Source organism: Dipteris shenzhenensis, chromosome 4 (genome assembly GCF_047967505.1).
Source record: "Dipteris shenzhenensis isolate YYH24624 ecotype China chromosome 4, Dip_SZ_1.0, whole genome shotgun sequence".
Taxonomy (NCBI): domain Eukaryota; kingdom Viridiplantae; phylum Streptophyta; class Polypodiopsida; order Gleicheniales; family Dipteridaceae; genus Dipteris; species Dipteris shenzhenensis.
In genome coordinates, this window is record NC_141599.1 from 25,402,079 (window position 1) to 25,422,296 (window position 20,218).

The window sequence follows — 20,218 nt, forward strand, 5'->3', positions numbered from 1 at the left end:
ACGGTACTTGGACCTACTCATAGGAAAACAACATGTGGGACATACAAGATGTTTTAAGCTACTCATGGACTCTTACACCCTTGAATGTAACAAACTAGAAAAATATGGGTTGTGTCCAATGATGCAATACTCAAAGGAACAATGGGAGACATAGAAAATATGAGGTAGAAGCAAAAGAGCCCTCGAGCTCTCTTGAAGACGTGAATGGAGTTTTGAGGGGAATGTTATCCAATAGTTGCAATCTAGAGTATGGGTGACAAACACATAGAGGGGGCCTAGAATTCATGAGAGATGCTCGGATTCACCCCACAAAAAAATAACATGTATGTTTTCCATAGTGGAGTTTTGTTGAAAACTCATGGCCCATGCAAAACTACATATATACTAAGTACTTCATGGTCCATGAAAAGCACATATATACTTCATGGTTTGTGTTAAGTTTTAACATGTGAATAAAACCTTGGGGTTTATGCCAATGGATGTTCAACCAAATGACTTTTTCCTCTTGGTAATAAGATAAAAAAATTTCTCATAGGGAAGTTTTTGTACTCACTGGTACTTTATATATTGGAATTTATCCACGAACAATAATTTATCATAGAGTATCTTATGATGTTTTGTCTAATGCAATGTATCTAGTGCTTGTATCTTGTTTAGCACACATAAGTTGTCTAACACTTTCTAGCTCTCCCAACATATTGATAGTGATTTAGCATGTGATTGAGCTTGTGTTGAAAAACCCACTTATCATAAAGAGAGTAAAAAGCAAGGTCTTCCAACATGATGGTTAACCCAAACACCAAAAAGGAAGAGAATAGATTGCAATATGTTTTGGGAACAATGCATACTTGGGCTCTCAATTAAAGCCAAGGATGCCAAAATTGATGGGAACATTTCCAATATAGATTCCAAAAGGGAAACTTGAATGATGAAATTTTAGGCCCCTCTTCCAGAAGGATTAGATGAGGGTTACAAAAGCCTAGTGCATCCAATGCAATATAAAAGCCCAATTCTACATTATAAAAGCAATTAATTATAAGTAAACATTGCCTTGTTTTTAAATCAATTGCAATAAGCTCACATTTGCTACCTCTATATCCCTTAGATCTTGCTTGTACCATATGATTTTGTGAGAAATCCACTCTTGAATTATGAGAATCGATAACCTTGAGACTTGCTTATTTTGTGTAGTTTTGTGTGGTTTTTTAAGTGTGTTACACTATTAGCATAATGAGTAACCAAGGAGACTAAGTTGACTACTTAATTTAAGTCCTTAATCACTTTGTGATTGTACTTATTAATGAAGAGGGCGTAGGCCTAGGGTGCAGTCCCATAAGAGGCTAAATTTTGTACTTCCAAGGTCTTCTTTCTTAGGGCCTGACCCACCCCCTACAATACAAGCCGGCATGTTCTTTAAAAAAAAAGTTTTAAAAAAATGAAAAGGTTATAAAAGAGTTTACTTGAGTCCAATTTTCAAAATTAATAAATGCACTTAGTAAATTCTCCTAAATCTAAGGGGTGGAAGGATTACTAGTCGTTTGGAACCATACTCCTTAAGGGCACTAAACGTAGGCATGCAACACACATAATTAAGGCCTATCTACACCTTGTCTATTCATCCCTTTCTATAAGCTGAGCCTGTTCTCTTGTTAAGATCACGGAGTTTGGGATGCTTTTTTTCCCCCCACCAGAATAAACGTAATTATATTAGAAGTTTGGGATGTTGAACGATGTTGCCACAATGGTTCGAGATTGACTGTAGAAAGATTATTCCATAACTATCAAAAATGTTCAGAATTGTCAACTCATAAATAATACGAGACCATTCTTAAGTGCCACATGTGAGCTGTGTATGGGGAGAGGGGAGGGGGGTGGTGCTTGGTTATAGAGCGGGGCCATGGCCTGATTTCCGTACTCAGTGATATCTATATTGTGATGCTCTGCAATTCGATTTTGTTACACAGTTTTGTCACTGCTGCTAGCCACTACTGCTTGCTTACCAATCCGCTTGCTAAAAGAGAGGTGTTTTACAGTGTAAGTAGATGTGTAAGTAGATGATTATCACGTACTGCACCCTTGAGGAGGACAGACTCATCCAGGCAACATTGAGCTTCCTTAGCTTGCTGTGACTGCTGGGGAACGGCCCAGGTTGCAGAGCCGTTTAGACCTCCGAACTGGTGTAAGCTTCCCAGGGCTCTGCAGACGCAAGGTCAATCAATTATATAGGTTAAACCCACAACCTGTGAATAAAAACTGCTCAGGGCAGCCATGAGCTCCCTAGCATGGATATGACCCATTCGGGAGATGCGAGCTAAAAGAGGCAAAAGGGGGAGACTGAACTTAACGCAGTGAATTTTGAATGCAGAGTCAAGTCGATTTTGGGCAAGACAAAGCATACATGGCATAAGAAGGGAAGGATCAAAACTGAGTGCAGATAGGCATCCACGGTGTATGATAAGTCAAATGAAAAGCCAAGCAAAAAGACAGAAAGCTTCAATGATCCGTAAGGCAAAGGCAAAACTCAAAGACCCACGAGAAAAAATCCAATTCCAGCATGCCAAAACAAATGCCGATCAATGACGTTACCTGAGAAACTCCACAAATCGCTGTGACATGCTAAGGCTGATCCTACTAATCAATGATGCTACCACAGAAACTCCACAATTGCCAAAGCTAATCCAAAGACAAATCTTCGATGCAGATATAGATATAAAGATCCGTAAGGCAAAGGCATAACTCTCAAAGACCTACCGATTCCAGATGAAAGGGCATGCCAAAACAAATCCGAATCAACGATGCAACCCCAGAAACTCCACAAATAACTGTGACATGCCAAAGCTAATCTTAATCAATGATGCTATCCCAGAACACAAATAACTGTGACATGCCAAAGCTAATCTTAATCAATGATGCTATCCCAGAAACTCCACAAACAGCTGTGACATGCATGCCAAAACTAATGATGCTACCCCAGAAACTCCACAAACATCTGTGACAAATCCTAACCAATGATGCTACCCGAGAAACTCCACAAACAGCTGTGACATGCCAAAGTAATCCTAATCAATGATGCTTCCAAGCATGCATTTATGAGAAACAAGATTGAATAGCAAGCCAAAACGTATGCAGACAGTTAAACAGAACACACCTTCACAAACTCGATGTAGCTTCCAAAGGCTGAAGGGGACGAGGCGCACTCTGTGCAGACATGGCCAACGATTTTGGATGTGCTGTTTTTGCTGCTGGGAGTTGGAAACACAGTTGCTGCTCCTCTTCCTCCTCGTCTTCCTCCGAGCACAGCACTGTGGGCTTGGAAAGCAAATCGAAGCATTATGCAGCAACACGCAAACATCACAAGAACGAGGGGACCTGTCCGACCACTGTGGAATTTCAGCAAGAATTTTGTACCGTAACCTCCGATCTCCTCGTTCGATGCAGTCCAATTCCTGTCCTCCATGCTTCCTGCAGAATAGCCCCTCTCCCTGATTCCTGCACTGTTTTCAGCCTTCTCCTGCTCATAAACAACAAGTGCTTCATTGCCAGCTTCGGCAATACCTTCTTTCCTTGCTTCAGACTCGCTATCCCCCGATGCAGTCAAAAGATTTACATTCGGAGATCCACCGGTCCAATCCTCCAAGACTTCCCTCTCTTCATCAACTTCATTTGTCATCTTCGAGCACTCTGTAACCGTTTCGGCGTCTCCTTCATCAATTTCCACCGTGTCAGAAACTTTGGCCTGAGTCTCCAATTCTCCACTCTCTGTATGCAGACTAAGCCCTTGATCCTCATAGAAAACGCCTGTTCTTTGCTCCGAGCTCGCAGTCAAGGCCAGATTTGAAAGTTGTGTACCGCGCTTGGCTCCCCTGGCAGAGACTGGCCAAGGGCTTATCTCGTGACTCTCGCAAGGAAGATCACATGGGAAAGCTTCGATCCTACTAGACTGCATTGTCTCTGCTGGCTTTGGAGCATCGACAGGTGAGCCGATTGCAAAAGGGTGTTCTCTAGCACCTGGAACGAAGTAGGTCTGATTAGAGGCGTTCATATCCAAATCAAATTGAGGTTCGCAACCCCAAATGTCTTCGAGAATTGGTGGGAAATTTCCCGTCTCTTCGTCTGCAAAAAGTTGTGCGCAGACAGACTTGCACCAATCTATAACTTGCTTCCCGACTCTCTGCAAGACGATAGGGACTCTGTCAACAGCTGCAACGGCAGAATCCATCGATTTCTTGTAAGCTGCGAGCGATATGTTCCACAACTCATCGCTACTGGCGCGGTTTTCTTGCCATGGACAAGGGAGCCAAGCCATGTCAGGCCAGATTGCTTCCAGCCCCTTCAGAAATTCTATGGCAGGCTCGCTGATATTGGGACGATTCTCGTACAAAGACGGCAAGAACTCGGGTCTGGTTGCGGATATGCAGGCTGTCATCACAAGCATGCCAGCCATAGCAATAACGATGCGTTTTCCCAGCGAGATTGCAGCGAATTCGCTCACCTTCTGCTTGCGTTCCCTTCCGGTCTCTTCTGCTTGCGGGCTTTGATCTTTCTTGGGGGAGATTGCAATTTTCTGACTATCAATGCGCTGAAGCGACGATGTAGGAGAACTCTTGTCCTCTGTCTGCTGTGGCGGGTGGTTATTGTTAGCCACCGGGTTCTGCTGCTCAAGTTCTTGCTGCGACGGGCTGCCAGCCTTGTGTCGGCAATTGCGGCAATGCTCGCATGGCGTAGACATAGCATCGTCAGCTCCAAAGGTTTGCGCCATCCTGCGAGCTTCTCCCCCAAAGCGGATGAATCGAGGGCGAATTGAGAATGGCGAATGCACAGGATGGTATGGGACTCCATCTTCTGCATCATCATCATCTGCCTCTTTTGTCTCGTCGATCGAAGCTTCTCTCAAGCGCCTCCAAAGCCACCTGCGCATCTCAGCAGAGGAGTCCCTTGACAGTACTTCATTCTCAAGCAGCTTATTCTGGATTACCTCCTGAAGCGTCAGCTCGCTTCTGTCACTTTGGGATCTTCTTCCATCTGGCGATAATACATCACTGGAGTCGCCCGAGCTCGAAATTGCCACAGAAACGTCCCGACCGCTGCGCACAGGATACGGAGAAGTCGGCCCATTCTGTGAACATCGGCTGGATTCGAAAAAGTCCCTGGCCATGTTCGGCAGATCCATTTCTTCTGGAAACGACATAGGAGCAGGGTCAGTTGAAAACACTGCCGGGATCTTCCACGAAAACACCGAAGAGATTCAGCTCAAAGCAAGCATATATACAATGAAAAACACAGAGGTGAGGGGAAACCTGTCCAGGAAACGGTAGAGCGGTGCATGTTCTGGGTGTGATCAGCGTCGTCTCAGAATTCGGAAACGATGGCAGAGATCAAACTCTAACGATGATTTGAGAGCTGGCTATGGATCAATTGATCAATCTCTTAATCTCTTTGGAGCTTGCGATCAATCTCTGATTCGATCGATTTGTCTCACAAGAAACTCCTGATCGAATTCAAATCGTCGAATTCTCTCTCAGAAGAAACTCATCATCAAACTTTGCAAGCAAATTTTCATATTCACGATTCCCAACGGCCCCTTTTACTATTTCAATTTCACCGCTTAATCGGTTGCTCGTGCACTTCCAAAATTCGACCCCCACGTTGTTGTCCTAGTGGGGAATGGGCCCCACCAGGGGAGGGATTCCCCACTGCCCGCAACCCGGAGAGTAGCCGATAGGCCCTTTCCAACCCGGAATCCCTCTCCCTCGTGTCGAGCGCCGACACGAGGGTTTCCTCACATAGCACGTGGCGGATTTGTAACCATGGTTGAGTACATATTGATAGTTGTGGGGGGTAGATTCGCCTCTGATCATCTGGCCCAATCGGATGGCTCGCATCTGATCTGAGCCGACCATGTCATAGGTAGAGCCTTTACAGATGCATTGCCTGCCCAAACATGGCATTACAAATTAGCCATAGAGCGTGAGAACACCCCAGTCGAAAGCACTACCCCTGCAGACAAGTAGACAACGACTCAAGCCCCACCCAATGGGAAAAGGGAAAACCAATGACGGGCACTAAGGACTTAGACTACCCACCACATTGTTCTCCTTGTGTCCTACTTGGCTACCATGTCATGCCCAAAATCTCCCCATCCATGGGCAACAAAATTTGGTTGCCCATGGATGGGCACCCATTCCTCCAACCAATGGCTTGCTTCTCGCCAAATGAATCCAATAAATGGGTTGTTCAGGAATTCATCCAAGATTTCTAGGAGAAAGTGTTGGAATGCTGCGGGTGCATTCTCGAGGCCAAACATCATAATACTAGATGTGAAGACACCCCATTCAATAATGAACACCTTTTTTTCTTGGTCTTCCTCTACCATGTGAACCTAGTTTTAGCCACTAAACCCACCCGGATAGGAATACATCTTGTCCAACGATGGCATCTAGCATGGAATCCATAAACGGTTATGGAAATCGATCTGTGTGACAGTTGCAACATTCAGCCAGATGATAATCAATGCACACCTACAATTTGTTGTCCTTCTTTGGGATGATAACAATGGAGGAAATCCAAGTAGCTAAGTCAATCGGGTAAATGGAGCCCACATGTAGCAACTTGTGGATCTCCTCCTCCATCTTGGCATAGTTGGGGTTCATCTGGTAATGCCCTTGAATTGGTTTTGCATCCTCTTTAAAGACAGTGTGTTATTGATAAAATTACAGGTTGATCCCCTTCACGTCGGTGTAGCTCCATACAAAAAACATCAATAAAAGAGCTTAGAAGATTCTTTAGCTTGGTTTGAAATAGTTGAGGTAAATGAGGAGCTAACGCTGACAACCTTCGCAGTTCCAAGGTTCATGTCCGTTAGGTTACCTTCTTTGACACGCTTGGAATGATGGAGCTTGCACACAAAAGACTCTTTTGCCTGAATAAGCTCGATAATGTTGGGATGGTCATCTATGTTGACATCATAATGCACATTGGAATTGGCTTTGTCACCTGTATCATCTCTTGGAGGTGGCATTTCCTGGGGGAACTGGTACTTGTCCAAGATGGACACCAATCCACATAAAAAATTGTGACAAGAGTTGGGGTGTTTCTTAGGTACTCCTCCTCGTCATCATCCATATCGATCATGTTGACTGATTCTACCACATGTGGTCAGAGGTGCACATGAACCAGTCGCTTCACCACGCTCGACCACTTAACTTTTTCGTCCCTTTCCAGATGGTGATCCAGTCGGAATGCCAGTATTGCTTCGCATAGCCCAAGCCTTCTCAAGATCGTGGGGTAGGCTCCACTAATATCCTCCATTTGGAGCACAACTATTGTTATCATGAATGTGAGGTCTGCAACTATAATGGATATGCCACAAAGTTGTAGACCCACAAGTTGTTATTACTTGGCCCTACAAGTCGTTATTATTGCTATGTTTCATAATATATTGATCCTTCAGGTTTGTCTGGGTGTAGTGGGTGGCAAAAACATGTAGGCTAACACCCATATCTAGGGCATCATCCTTTGGGATTGGTGTACTTAGCTCTCGTGGAGCGAGAAATTTGGTCATTGGCAGAAGGAAGGCACAAGATTCAATAGTTTCTCAACCGACATGTTGATGTTAATGTCCTTCAATGTACCCCAAATATCTGCACCGGTGTCATGTCGACACTAGGATTTACTACCCTAGGCTGTGGCTCACTCAACCCACCCAGGGGGAGTACCTGTTGATCATCAAGCAAATTGAAATTTCATCATTCATCATGAGAACTAGAAGTGGCCTAATGGGGGGCTAGAGTTCTTCGACCAATTAGGATATCATCGTGAAAACTTCTTCTTGAACCTACCAGGCATATGGCGGTTTTATTTATAGACGGAATGCCCTTTTGGCAATGCAGGCCCGATAGAATGTTCATTGCTCTTGTCACAACATTGACAACAACAACATCATCGGTACTAGTTTGGATCAAGAAGAGCCTCAATGTGCACGGCATTAATCTGAGGCACAATAGGAGGGGTTGCCATCACTATTTGCATGTGTATTTGCTCCTTCTCGATCTAGTGCCATTTAAGCCTTTTGCATTTGGTCTTGCAATGATCAAGCATACTACTGTAGTAGCCTGGAGGGGAGGTATGACATTTAAAGTCTGTTGTTGCTAAGGACAATAAGGATGACCATCCACCACGGGAGCTAGGGCAAGGGTCACAATCGAAGCCAAAGCAATAGCTGGGGTTTGAATGGGGGCAGTTGTTGCCTTGCATGAATTTTAGTGGCACACATCGGTTGTGTAAGCAATAGTTTATCAAATTGTGCACCAAGGCTGCATTCGTAGGGCATTATTTTGGGCCATGCCTATTGTTCCAGCATTTGGCACACCACACACTTGGCAAAATTGCCATGCCATCTTCAAAGAAATGTGCATTAACCACCATCTTCTTCTTTCCATGGCACCACTTGACGTTGTCTTCCAAATTACTGGTCTTAGATTCAGAAGCAAAAGATAGAGGAATGTTTGTTGGATTTCTTAGTGCTAGAACATGGCGCCTAGTGGGATTAACATTTGGTCTACTCGACAGGCGCTGTCGAGAATGTTTTCAACTATCAGCTGCGCAATATCTATGGAAGCCACAACTTGTCTTAGTTTCTTGTTAAGACCATGAACAAAGTAAGAGTTTAGGACTTATACTATTGGGCGATTGGCTTGTGGTAGCCACGGTTCTAAAGCAAGCAGTTTTTGGCAACTTACTCATTCAAACATTAGTTGTGCAATATCTACGGAAGCCACAACTTAGTTTAGTTTCTTGTTAAGACCATCAATGAAGTAAGAATTTAGGACTCCCGATAGTAGCCAATTTTAGAGTGAGTGGGACTTTGGCCACGTCTTCATCCAATGACATATCCTTCTGATCCATGTGACCTAGCTTGCAGAGGATGTGGACCATGATCTTTTCATTGTGATACTGATTCAAAAAGGCCTCTTGGAGGAACGAAAACATTAAGGAAGTAGCCTAAGCCATGCTGGGCAACCCAAAAAGCCACTTTGCTATTGAGCATTGGCAAGAATGTTGCAATCTTTAGCGCTTTGTTTCATTGCGCTACTGTGATAGTGCTTGTCAAGCACTTTCAAACATCATAATATGGGCATCGGCATTGTTAGAATCATGGCTCGAGAATGTAGGATACTGAACCATCATGGGAGTGCGGGGACGTGCCGGAGCACAAGGCATAAAATGCTGAAATACTATTGGGGGAGCATATGATGGTGGGTATGGGGATCCAATCCACGCCTCCTTCTAGAAAATGCAAGAAAGCATTATGTGAGCCTTCATAAGGCTCTCGTTAGAGAGGTCGTTGTAGTTGATTGAATTGACGGCATGCTTTCTCGCACTGCAAACATCATGAGCTCTTAGCAGATCACTGTTGCCAAAGTATTAACATGATAAATTCTAGGATAACAAAATGTATCGAGATGAGTGTTTGCACACACATAGTCCTGAATCGAAAATGCAACAACAAGCCGAGATGAAACGTAACAGCGTGTTGGGTTAGAATACTCATACAACGAGTGACAAAAATCAAAGACAAAGTGAAACGGATAAACAAAATTGAATAGAAATAAATTCTAAACCAAGAATGAACTATAAGAGTTTGATAAAGGAATACTACGCCCAATGTTCCCGTGGATATACTTCTCCTCTTCCCACCAACAGTCATTTAGGACGTGGGATGCCGTTGCATGTTTAATCAAGGAGATGTTCAAAACATTTGACACACAGCTGCCCTAGGCGTAACTGTCTCCAATCGCCTAAATGAGCTATTGGCGGGGCCATAAAGGCCTTGACAGATGAGGCTCTGACTAGGAGTCCCCTAGGATTCAGATGACTTTGGCTAAGGTTGGAGTTCCCAGTGTTACCAAGTCGCGGGTCGCGGATAGGTAACACACATTTTCTTGAGTAAGAAAATGGGCTATGAGTTTCTTTCTTATGAGTTCTTATGCAAAAAAATGTGAACGAGGTCCTTTCTCTAAATGCTTGAGGGGCACCCACTTTCAAGTCCATCACATCATAAAGTGGTGGGATCTCACTTTAAAAATAGGTGCTTAGTTGCTCTCTTTCTCACCTTGTCAATGATAAAGCATTGAATTTTGGGGCATTTGCTCTCATTCTTTCTTGCCTTGTTAAATTTGGGATGCTGATTTATTGAACAACTACACATTGGAATGCAACTCCTCATTTTTAGGTTGCTATAAGCATTTTCATCCTTGACATGGCCAAGAGCATGTGAGAATGCTCTCTTGCAAGTGTCACTTATCTCCTAAGCTTGGTGTTGCACAGGCAGCTTTGGAGACCCCCGTGAGATGGCTTGAACATAGAGTAGATGGTGATACAATGAGAAGCAACATTGAGCTCTATAGAACATCATGTCACATTTCCTAAGGTCTAGTGGTTGCTTGGAAGACATACATATGATGGAAGGGAAGAATCAAGTTGAGAGGAAATGAGAAGTTAATAGGGAGATCCCTTGTGCTCAACTTTCTTTTAAAAAGGAAAATGTCCTTTGTCCATTTACAAAGCACCAAGAACATGAGGCTCAAGATTTCAATTTTGCTTGGCCAAATCCCTAAGTCTCCATTCAGCCACATCATTGATCAATATTCAAGATACAAGCAAGCATCAAAACTACATCCCTTTCTTGGGGAAAAAATGTAGAACTAGAAGTTTAAATGCAAAAGGCAAGATGATTCTGAGTAAAGTATAGGGAGTATAAGAATGTTCCTTTTAATGTCCACTGCTAGACTAGGCAACGATGTGAAGCCTCTAGTTTAACTTAGTATATCCTTCCAAAATACCTTTCACATAATTATTTCTTCTTGGAATGCCTTTAGAAGTGTATTCCAAGCACTATGAGCCACTAGGCAAGCCTAAAATATTCTTTATTGCTCTCTTGCATAAGCAAGATGGTAGGTCTATTTGCATTAGTTGAACTTAAGAAAGCTCAAGTCAGTATCTCCATTACGTAAAATTGAATTTGGGGGATTCCAAATCTGCCATAATTTATAATCACCTTTGTCAAATTGTAGGGGAGTCACAATTGCTCCAAGTTTTGGTACACCATTCTGGTCACATGTTACTAATGATAATTTAATGATGAAGACAACTTGTAGATTAAATTTATAAAAGTATTTTCTAGCTTTATCTGAAACCCCAAGCTTTTTATAAGCCCTTGGATCACACCCTCCTTACATCTTCGTAGGGGTGGACCCACCTTTGATCTCTCAACAAGATCCTTAGAGATTCATTGATCAAGTTATCTCCTATCAACCTATGTGAAACTTGTAATTTTTTTTTGTAGTGGAGTAATCCATATTAAGATTGTGGTATAAGTCCACCCTTTGTGGTGAGTACAAATGTAAGAGTCCCCTAGGGGACAGGTGCCAAAATGGCCTCAATAAAGTGGTTATCCTCAGAGGAGACAGGGAGAGAATTTATTACCTTTTGTGCTATATCAAGTAGTTCTAGAGAATCTATTAGCCATGTCATTACAAGTAGACCACGTATCAAATAAGAATTGGTAGAGATGCTAGGATTCATCAAGTAATACCCTACTTCACCCCAATTTTTCCAATGATTTGGTGAACAATAGATGTCTGTGTAGCATCTCCCAAACAAACAACAATTACAAACAATGAATGGAATAAGATCCCAAATTTCATAGACCAATTGGGCCCTCATGTCACTGTTTGTCACTTCAATAATGTCATCGAATACCATCAATGGGATGATAGCCAAAAAGCTTACAAATTGCAGATACGGTTGGAGGGCATAGATACCACTTAACACTCTTTGCAACTTGATATGTTCAAATAGAATTGGCATGTTATCCATGACCAATAAGTTCGACCTTTCATTATCATTGGATTACCCACCCCATGGTTTTTCTTGGCATAGATAACAACTAGCTCATCCTCAGTCCATTGCATCTATAAGCTTGTCTTAGTTACCTCTCCATGTTCAAAATGCACAACTTATCAACCCCTTGCCATAGGCATCCCTACCAAACTGTGAGATCCATATATCTAACAACTATTACACAAATATCCTAATATCATCGCAGATCCAAATAAGCCTTCTCAAATAGTAGCTCCAATCATCCATTCAATTTGAACCACTGTAGTCATCCCATTAAGAAATTTTCAATGACAATCACCTAAGGAAGCACAAGTCATCTTGAAATTCATCAAAGGACTCTAGATATAAGTCATTCTATCATTCAAGAGTTCATGGGCATTGAAACACCACTTGGCCAAGAAAACATTTAGGTATCTAAGGAGTGCATTGATTCTAGGCCACCTCAATGCCAGCATGGAAAATGACATTTACAAATTACTGTGAATCAAATGCCTTTTGGATCAACTAGTGGCCAAAAATTTTCATTCACTTAACCTCATAGCAACATATTGGCAGATTCCATTCAACCCTTTAGACAATCATAAGTCTTCCTTATCAATAATTGGGGGGTTATATGAATTCATTGACAATTTTCCCATGGCTACTTTACCCTTTCCTTGAACAGAATTCAGTGAGTTATTAGCCACATGTATAATACACTCTTGAACCTTTCAAAGGTTTCATTTGTGTGAACCATTCTTTCTTGCCTAGCATATGAGATGCTACTCCACTATCAACATACCATGGGTTCTAACTAGTTTCTCCTATATTGTCGACATGGTAATTGCATTTACCTTTTGACTTGTAAAGGGATATGATTTTTATTCTTCCAAAGTTTCAAATGACAATATACATGCTTTCCCTATTAGCTTTAACCATGACCTTGCTCTTGTTGATTGGCATAATGACCATGATTTTGTTTTTCACCATGATAATTTCAAATTCCTCTGAAATTTCCTCTACTGTTGTTGAATCATCCACCTTGATCATAGTGTTTCTTTGTACAATCTCTTTCAAATGCCCAAATTTTTGACAATAGTTACATTATATGCATGATGCATTTGTTGAATTTCCTCTAGCTTGAAAATTTACTGAATTATTACTTCTATTTTGAGAGTTACCTCTTGAATCGTCATGCTAATGATCGATATGTTGTCTATTCTGTTATCAATGTTGAAAATTTACTCTATTTGAATTATTACTTCTATTTTTGAGAGTTACCTCTTGAATCCTCATGTTGATGATTGATTTGTTGTCTATTTTGTTATCGATGTTGAGGCTGATATCCACCACTTGTAATTCTTGATTTGCCTCTTCCTCTACCTTTTTGGCAGGCTAAAAAAGCTTGTTCACTTGATTGCCCTTTCCTAGCTTAGCTACATGTGTACTTAATTCTTCAATCAACAAGATTACTATAGTTCTTCTAGTGTTGGCACTTGGTATCGAATAGCTATGCTGTGAACCAAGCTTTTGCTCTATCAAATATAGCGTCCTTGAAATAGATGTAGTTAAAACTCATAAGCTTGTCAAGGAATGACTTATAGGATGAAATATTCTCAAATCCTAGCCCTACGTTACATGGTTACCAAATAAAGAACAACGTGATGCACACAAATTCACAAATGCAAATTGTACAAAAAATGCTTCTTGATTACGCATAGCTATCAAGGAGCTTCAATCCTATTTGACCATTGTCAAACTATTATAACACATTAGTTGTTGTGACATGTGAGCACTCTGGATTATTAAACATCACCAACACCTTCTAGGATATGGTGAACTTCATCTTCCATGATCTCTTAAAAAAGAAAGTACTCGTAGTGTACATAGATGACATTTTGATACACACTAATACTTGGGAGGAGCGGTTGCAACCTGTAGAAGCCATGCTCAACTATCTTCAAGCATATAGACTTGAAGTTGTACAATGCTCGTACTATGCATAAATGACATTTAATTATATATAAGCTTCGAGAAGAAGCACTTAGATTGTTGTCCAAACAAACTATGCACATATGCAATCACAATTTAGACCTAACTCGCACGCTCATAAACTTAGCCTTCTGCCCACCCTTTAGAATAATGATCTACACTTGAAATCCATCATACTTTCTCTTTGCTAGGCAATAAATCAATCTAACAACTATAATTTCATTCTTAGGCATAATCTATTATACTACTATTTCCACAACCTTCACCCAACGATATGTGTCTTTGAACCTTTATTCACTCATTATGTAGATTATTATCATGCTCATCCTTGGATCAAGCCCCTAGGTTTGCATCAAGTGCTTTCTTTCCTTAGACAAAATGTGTACTAGCCAACATGCATCATACAGTGTCTAATCGGATGGGGCATTGGCTCTTTAATAAGCTTTTATGAATTCTTTATATTTTAACTATAAAAAATGTATTGGGAGGACTTTGCGTTGCTACTTTATGCAATTCTAAGGGTATGTGTGTGAGAAGGGAAAGGGGGAGGGGGCATTGGCCCCTTAATGTGCTTGTATAAATTCTTCCTTTAGGACCTTTAAAATGTATTGGAAGGATTGAATTGCTAGTTTGTGTTGGTCCATTAACACACATATATAATTTTTCATTCGTGAAACAATAAGACCAGATATCAAGATATTATGAAAAGAATTTGTATGGAGCTAACATGAATCGATGCATATGCTTATTTTTCTATTCAAGCAGAAATGGTTGAGAAGCTAACAAACATGCGCATGTGCACACACACGTATGCTAGTTGTTTAATACCTTAAGAGGATGTGATTTTAAAACACCAAAGCTTTTGTGAGTCTTTGGAGTTCACTTGCAACCTAGACTTCCTTATCTTTATGCAATTTGAATTTTTTATAAAGTCCTTACAAAAATTAGATTGATTATGGCTACTTGTTTAAAGTAACAAGGGTCTCAAAGAGGTCGAGTTAGTGTCAAGGCCATGCTACGAATAGACCACGAGCAATGGATTTAAGTTGGAATTTAAATGATTTAATGGAAGTTATATAAATCATAAAAAAGGAGGGGGGGGGGATTGGTCCCTTAATGTGCAGGTATGAATTCTTCCTTGGGGCTCTAAAAATTGAATTGCTAGTTTTTGTAAGTTAGTTAACACATATATAACATTTTGCATCTTGTGAAACACAATAAGACCTGAGATTAAGACAATTTCACGAGAAGTAGAGAGTTGACTTGAATAGGGCCCCCAAGTCGATAAAAAGCACCTATTAATTAATCAGTCTTGCGTGGGGGGGGGTAGTAAATGGCAAAATATTAGGGATAAAGGGGTGAGGGGGAGGGGCATTAATCATTTTTACGTGTCAGGGGGGGGGGGAGCTTGAATTAAATAAAGGGGTGGAGGGGGAATGGTTCCTATTCATGCAAGAATGGTTGAAAAGTTAATACATGCACGCGCGTGTGAGCATGCACACATAGACACACACATGCTGGTTGTTTGACACCTCAAAAGGATGTAATTTTTAATGACCAATGCTTTCGTGAGCCTCTTGAGTTCATTCACAACCTGTTTTCCTTATCTTTGTGCAAATTTAGAAGTTCCATAAAACTTGTAAAACTTCTCTAAAACCTATTACCAGAGATTAGCGTTCCCATTGGATTTTGAATGATTTAGTACAAGTTACACGAAACATAAAGACTTTAATTTCTCTCATAGAGAAGAGAAGAGGACTCTAAATTTGCTTGAAGCTTTTGACTTTATTACTCTCTAGACTAAGGTAAGTTGCAAGATTTAAAGTAACAAATAAGAAAGATGTTTCACAAGTTTTCAATTACAAATATGAAAAGGATAGATGCACAAATTTAAGATTTAAAAAATCAACCTTGCATTTGATTTTTGTTTTGGTAAAGGTTAAAATCAAGACCTCAATTTAACCATGGATACTAACTGTGTTGTATTCTTAGGAAAACTTTACCATTTTCCTAATGAAATAATTGATATCTTTTGAGACTTCTCCACCTTTTCTCTATAAACTTAGTTAAATTAAGAGAACCATAAAACAACTTACTTACCTTTGACGTCCCAAAATTTAAAGGTGTCCAAAGATCCAAAATTTTTTGGTGGAGAAATTGTTCATTGTGGAGTTTTTAACTTAATTGACAAATAGGGAAAGCTGTTGCAATTTCTTAGATCTTGGCATTACTCAACCTTCTTGGGTCTTTGTACTCGATGTTTACAATAAACAACAATAACATGTTATACATAACACGTTTGCCTCACATTATCTGAAACTCTGGTGAATAGGTAAATATAAAGTGATGACTTCTCAATTCTATAGGCTCTTATCTGTGCACAAATGCTTAGGTAAACAAGTATAAAAAAGACTCCAGTACACTCTATATCGTAGTCACTATATTTAGGCCTTAGGAAAGGTTAAGATTCTTGAACATAAAGTGGAAAGCTTCAAAGCCCATTTCTTCTTAGTTCGTATGTTTGTACTATGTTTGCACGTCCTCTAATCTTAGGTTGTGTCTGTGTGAGAGACAGAAATTTCATTAGAATTGACCACTATTCTCTTCTCACAAATGCCCACCTTAGATAAGATTCATTAAAACTATAGCGCACCCCATCTCCCTACCTCTACCATATAGAAAGGTATACAGAGTTAGAGAAGAACAGCGACACATCCGTCCTCACACGGTCACTTAACTAACCCCACCCACCAAGGAAAAACAAAAGCTTTCAATGCTTCCTCCATTAAATACATTGTAGGTAGAGGTTGATGATTGGCTAGCTAAAATCCAATCCACGACCAGGCTACTAATTAGCATCAGAGAGCTTTTTTCCCAACTCACAAACATATGACAACCTTAAAAGATGCCATCCATCAAAGTCACCACACGGCACAGTGTTAGGTATAACTCCTCTACAAGAAGGAGAGGAGAACACACGAGAGAAAACATGCAGAAGAGACAGAGGAAAGAACAGTATTTGCAACCAATTGGTCTACAAGCAAGATGCATTACACAAACAAAGTATTCCTCCAAATTTTTTGAGTCATTGGGGAAACATTCTGCCATCAAAGACATCTACCTCATTGCCTACACACTCTTTCCCGTCTAAACCAGAAACAATAACTGCACAGGGTGATATACCTTGAAAAGCCTGTGATTTTATTAAAAGATGATATCTGTGTCAAACTTTTTTTAATAACTCAATAATATACAAAAGGAAAATGGACCCACACTTAACGATCTTATGCACTAATCAGGATTCTAAATCAAGTTTTATCTTCTGTACAAGCATGTACTGCATTATGAAAAGAGCCAGACTCCAGTACTGTCCTGCTCACCATGTAGCCTTTTTTGCTATGGCCAAGGTCTTCTGCAAGCACCATGACGACATCACTCTGTAGATATCAACTTGAAATGGTGATTCTAGAAAAGCTGACTCAAAGCAAACTTATCCAATGAGCAGCTTTGCCATAGCTATAGACGTTGCTCCGTCCCAGACCACTTGTTGAACATTGTCTGTTACCAAATCCAAACACCCGAGCATCAACAGATCCATGACATGAAATTTCAAATACAAATATCCAGCATCAAAAGATCCAAGCATGAAATCTCAAGAGTATTAAGAATCAATCAATCCAGAACAGTAGCTATACAGCCCAAATAAAAAGTCTCTCTGGACAACACGTTCAGTCTTCTGCTGTTAACATAGCATGACAATCACCTGCAGAGGCAGACAAAGCTGCATAAGCAGGAATTTCACAATCCCACATGAAGGAACTCAGAATATATCAATACTTGCACCCTGATATTGTGTCAATGAAGATTAGAGGTGTATTGCAAATAATCTTTCCATACCAGTTGCATCAAGTGTCATGCACATAAACTGGACAAAGAACCGCTGATGGGCTTGACGACAGAAAGAACAGGATTCTCTTCAGGGATAAACACTGACTGTGCAGCCATCTCCTGTACACAATAAATGGCCTGCTACCAACTTTAGAAAATATAACGCAGCACAATGTAGTCCATTGAAGCCTAGTTGATGTGATTAATATTTCTGGTTGAGGTAAATCTGCTAGACAAGATCATTTAGCTTTGGAAAGCCTTCGTAGTTGTCTCAGGTTCGTCTTTTTACTGTATACCTTCAAACCAGTTTATCTTGAACCACCAGTCACACCCTTATCACCAACCATCTTTAATGACAGCAGAGCTTGAGACCTTATTTGACTAAGCTTTCGCTCACAATTCAAAACATTCTTCTCAATAGCCCTCCAACTGTGCTTGATATTAGCTTCAACCAATGTTGTTAAGTTTGAAGACTGAATATGGGTAACTTCTTCGGCCAAGGTCCTCTGCATGTCTGCCGCACAAATGGAGATAGATCTCAACCCTTTGTTAGTGGCACTAACAATTACAGGCGCAGAAGATTTTGCGAAGTAGAACGCCTCACAAGTTGCACATGATAGAGCTGCATCAAATAACGTAAAGTACTCAATCAGCATTCCTTCAAGCAAGAGCCTAGATACATTGTTGTCAGAATAAGTCGGCCACACCAAACAGGCAACACAGTAGCGCCTCCACATTAAACACTCAGCATAATCAAGCAGCAAACTTCTCTGACACGCTCATTAAGATAACTCTCCGGTGTGCATTGATCTGGAAATTCATATCTAAAAGATCAGAGAGCTTATCTGGGAGCACAGATCCATAAGCTTCCACACAAATATGAGTATGCGATCTTTGCATTCCAAACTGATAACAGGCCAGGGATTGCCCTCACACAACCGGTCAGTACATTAAAGGCACCGCAACATGTGACATAGAATGCGCACAGGGATACATGAACTGGATTGAAGAGGGTTAACTGTCCCCCTCATAATGCAGTAAAAGGTTCGCTATACCAATGCATCGCATAAAAAATTAATACCTAAAAGACAAACTTTGTTAGAATGGGCAGGTACCCTTGAATGAAGTCATTCGGAGATCAGAACTCTCTTCCATGAAGGGCACCCAATCGATGTAGCTTAACGAGTATGTTGAGCAATCAATTGTGGGAAGCAATCGATGCTTGACCGTCCGTAAGCAATGGCATAATTCGAAAGGAGACACAATATTTTAAAATGATCAAGAGTGCCATGATCCAAGGACACATGAGTCACTACGCAAGGGATAATGTAAGAAAGCCATCGTGCTTGTGCTTCCAGGAAGCAACGAGGAGTTTCCAGTCGTTCCGAAATAATTCCACGACATAGTGCGACCTCAGGTGCAGCTACGCAAGCAAACATAGGAAGAGAGAAAATGGAAGGAAAGAGAGGAACCGTTGAAAGGAAGGGAGGTAAGGCCACTGGAAGGGAGGCCGATGCCGAAGCCAACGAAGGTGACGCCGATGCTGAAGCCGAGGCCACAGCCACCACCGACGAATCCAACAGAGGAAGGGCCAAAGCCAGGACCCCAGCCAACGCCACAGCCTAAGCCAAGGCCAAGGCCCCAGAAAGCTCCGTAGGTGGGGTGGACGGGGTTCCAGCGTTTGTAACGCCGGAACAGGCCGATGATGGTCATGGCTTTTGGCTCAGGTCTTCTTCTTCAAATCTTCTCAGTACATCGTACATACACAAAACAAGGTGCATTTCATTCCATACTATCTTGTCACTTGTTGCACCATCCATTGTTGTTGGTTCTTTTATTACTTGTCTCAAATTGTATTTTGTCTTCAACCTATCACGTTGTGATGAAATCGACGAGTTGATGAAATCGACGAGTTGTCACTATGAATATTGACTTCTCCTAGGATTTTAGTTGGAAACTTATGTTTTCATTTCTAAATCATATTTTCCAAGATATTACTGAGTGTTGATTGTGGTGCGGAAGGGTGTTTATAAACATCAATGATTGCAAAACTTGGAGCTTCATCCTATAGTCAACAAACACTCGCACCTTGTTTTTGTAATGTATTCCTGCATTTGTAATTCTACATTATTTTTATAACATGCTGCTATTCCAACTCCATTCATGTACTGCAAAGTTGTGAAATTTTCAAGGGAGAGCGAATCATTATTTTGGCAATGAAGTTCTTGGAGGCACAATATTGTTGCGCTCATCAAGCTTTTGTCAGTATTTAAAGATTGCAATGTCATCTGTGCGGGTTCGTTTATAGAGTGATTTATTTGTTGTGGAATCCATTTTCGAAGTGATCTCAAGCGTTCCATTTCTTTTACTATGTTCTTATCTATTTTGATGTGTTTAGGCTTAAGTGGATTGATGAGAAATAGATTTTTTGGATCACGAACACGTGAAAGTGCTGTGT

The 20,218-nt window shown here is 41.0% G+C and overlaps 2 protein-coding genes across 5 annotated transcripts; both read right to left on the bottom strand.

The window, feature by feature from the left end:
* Positions 1-1,842: 1,842 nt before the first annotated feature.
* On the bottom strand, positions 1,843-4,964 carry LOC147902636 (uncharacterized). Its single transcript, XM_087374124.1, has 2 exons — positions 3,149-4,964; positions 1,843-2,196 (listed from the first exon to the last, which is right to left on the bottom strand). The coding sequence occupies exons 1-2, from the start codon at positions 4,916-4,918 to the stop codon at positions 2,116-2,118; spliced, it is 1,851 nt and encodes a 616-aa protein (XP_087230250.1). The 5' UTR covers positions 4,919-4,964; the 3' UTR covers positions 1,843-2,115.
* Positions 4,965-17,068: 12,104 nt separating this feature from the next.
* On the bottom strand, positions 17,069-19,532 carry LOC147902637 (Putative membrane lipoprotein). Of its 4 annotated transcripts, none has more exons than XR_015540931.1 (4): positions 19,233-19,532; positions 18,057-18,382; positions 17,770-17,880; positions 17,069-17,635 (listed from the first exon to the last, which is right to left on the bottom strand). XR_015540931.1 is itself a non-coding variant. In XM_087374274.1 (2 exons), the coding sequence occupies exons 1-2, from the start codon at positions 19,471-19,473 to the stop codon at positions 18,069-18,071; spliced, it is 555 nt and encodes a 184-aa protein (XP_087230400.1). In that variant the 5' UTR covers positions 19,474-19,532; the 3' UTR covers positions 17,662-18,068. The 4 variants fall into 4 exon arrangements, 1 of the variants encoding a protein (XP_087230400.1); XR_015540930.1 differs by having other exon boundaries at positions 17,069-17,430; positions 17,568-17,635; positions 17,770-18,382; XR_015540929.1 differs by having other exon boundaries at positions 17,770-18,382.
* Positions 19,533-20,218: the final 686 nt, after the last annotated feature.

Bases quoted from the DNA above. Each gene is read 5' to 3' on its own strand.
- LOC147902636 (XM_087374124.1), bottom strand. From the start codon at position 4,918: ATGCGCAGGTGGCTTTGGAGGCGCTTGAGAGAAGCTTCGATCGACGAG. The intron at 2,197-3,148 runs GTGTGTTCTGTT...TTGCGTCTGCAG, and splicing joins GCTACATCGAGTTTGTGAAG to AGCCCTGGGAAGCTTACACC.
- LOC147902637 (XM_087374274.1), bottom strand. From the start codon at position 19,473: ATGACCATCATCGGCCTGTTCCGGCGTTACAAACGCTGGAACCCCGTC. The intron at 18,383-19,232 runs GTTCCTCTCTTT...TATTTGATGCAG, and splicing joins TACCTCCCTTCCTTTCAACG to CTCTATCATGTGCAACTTGT.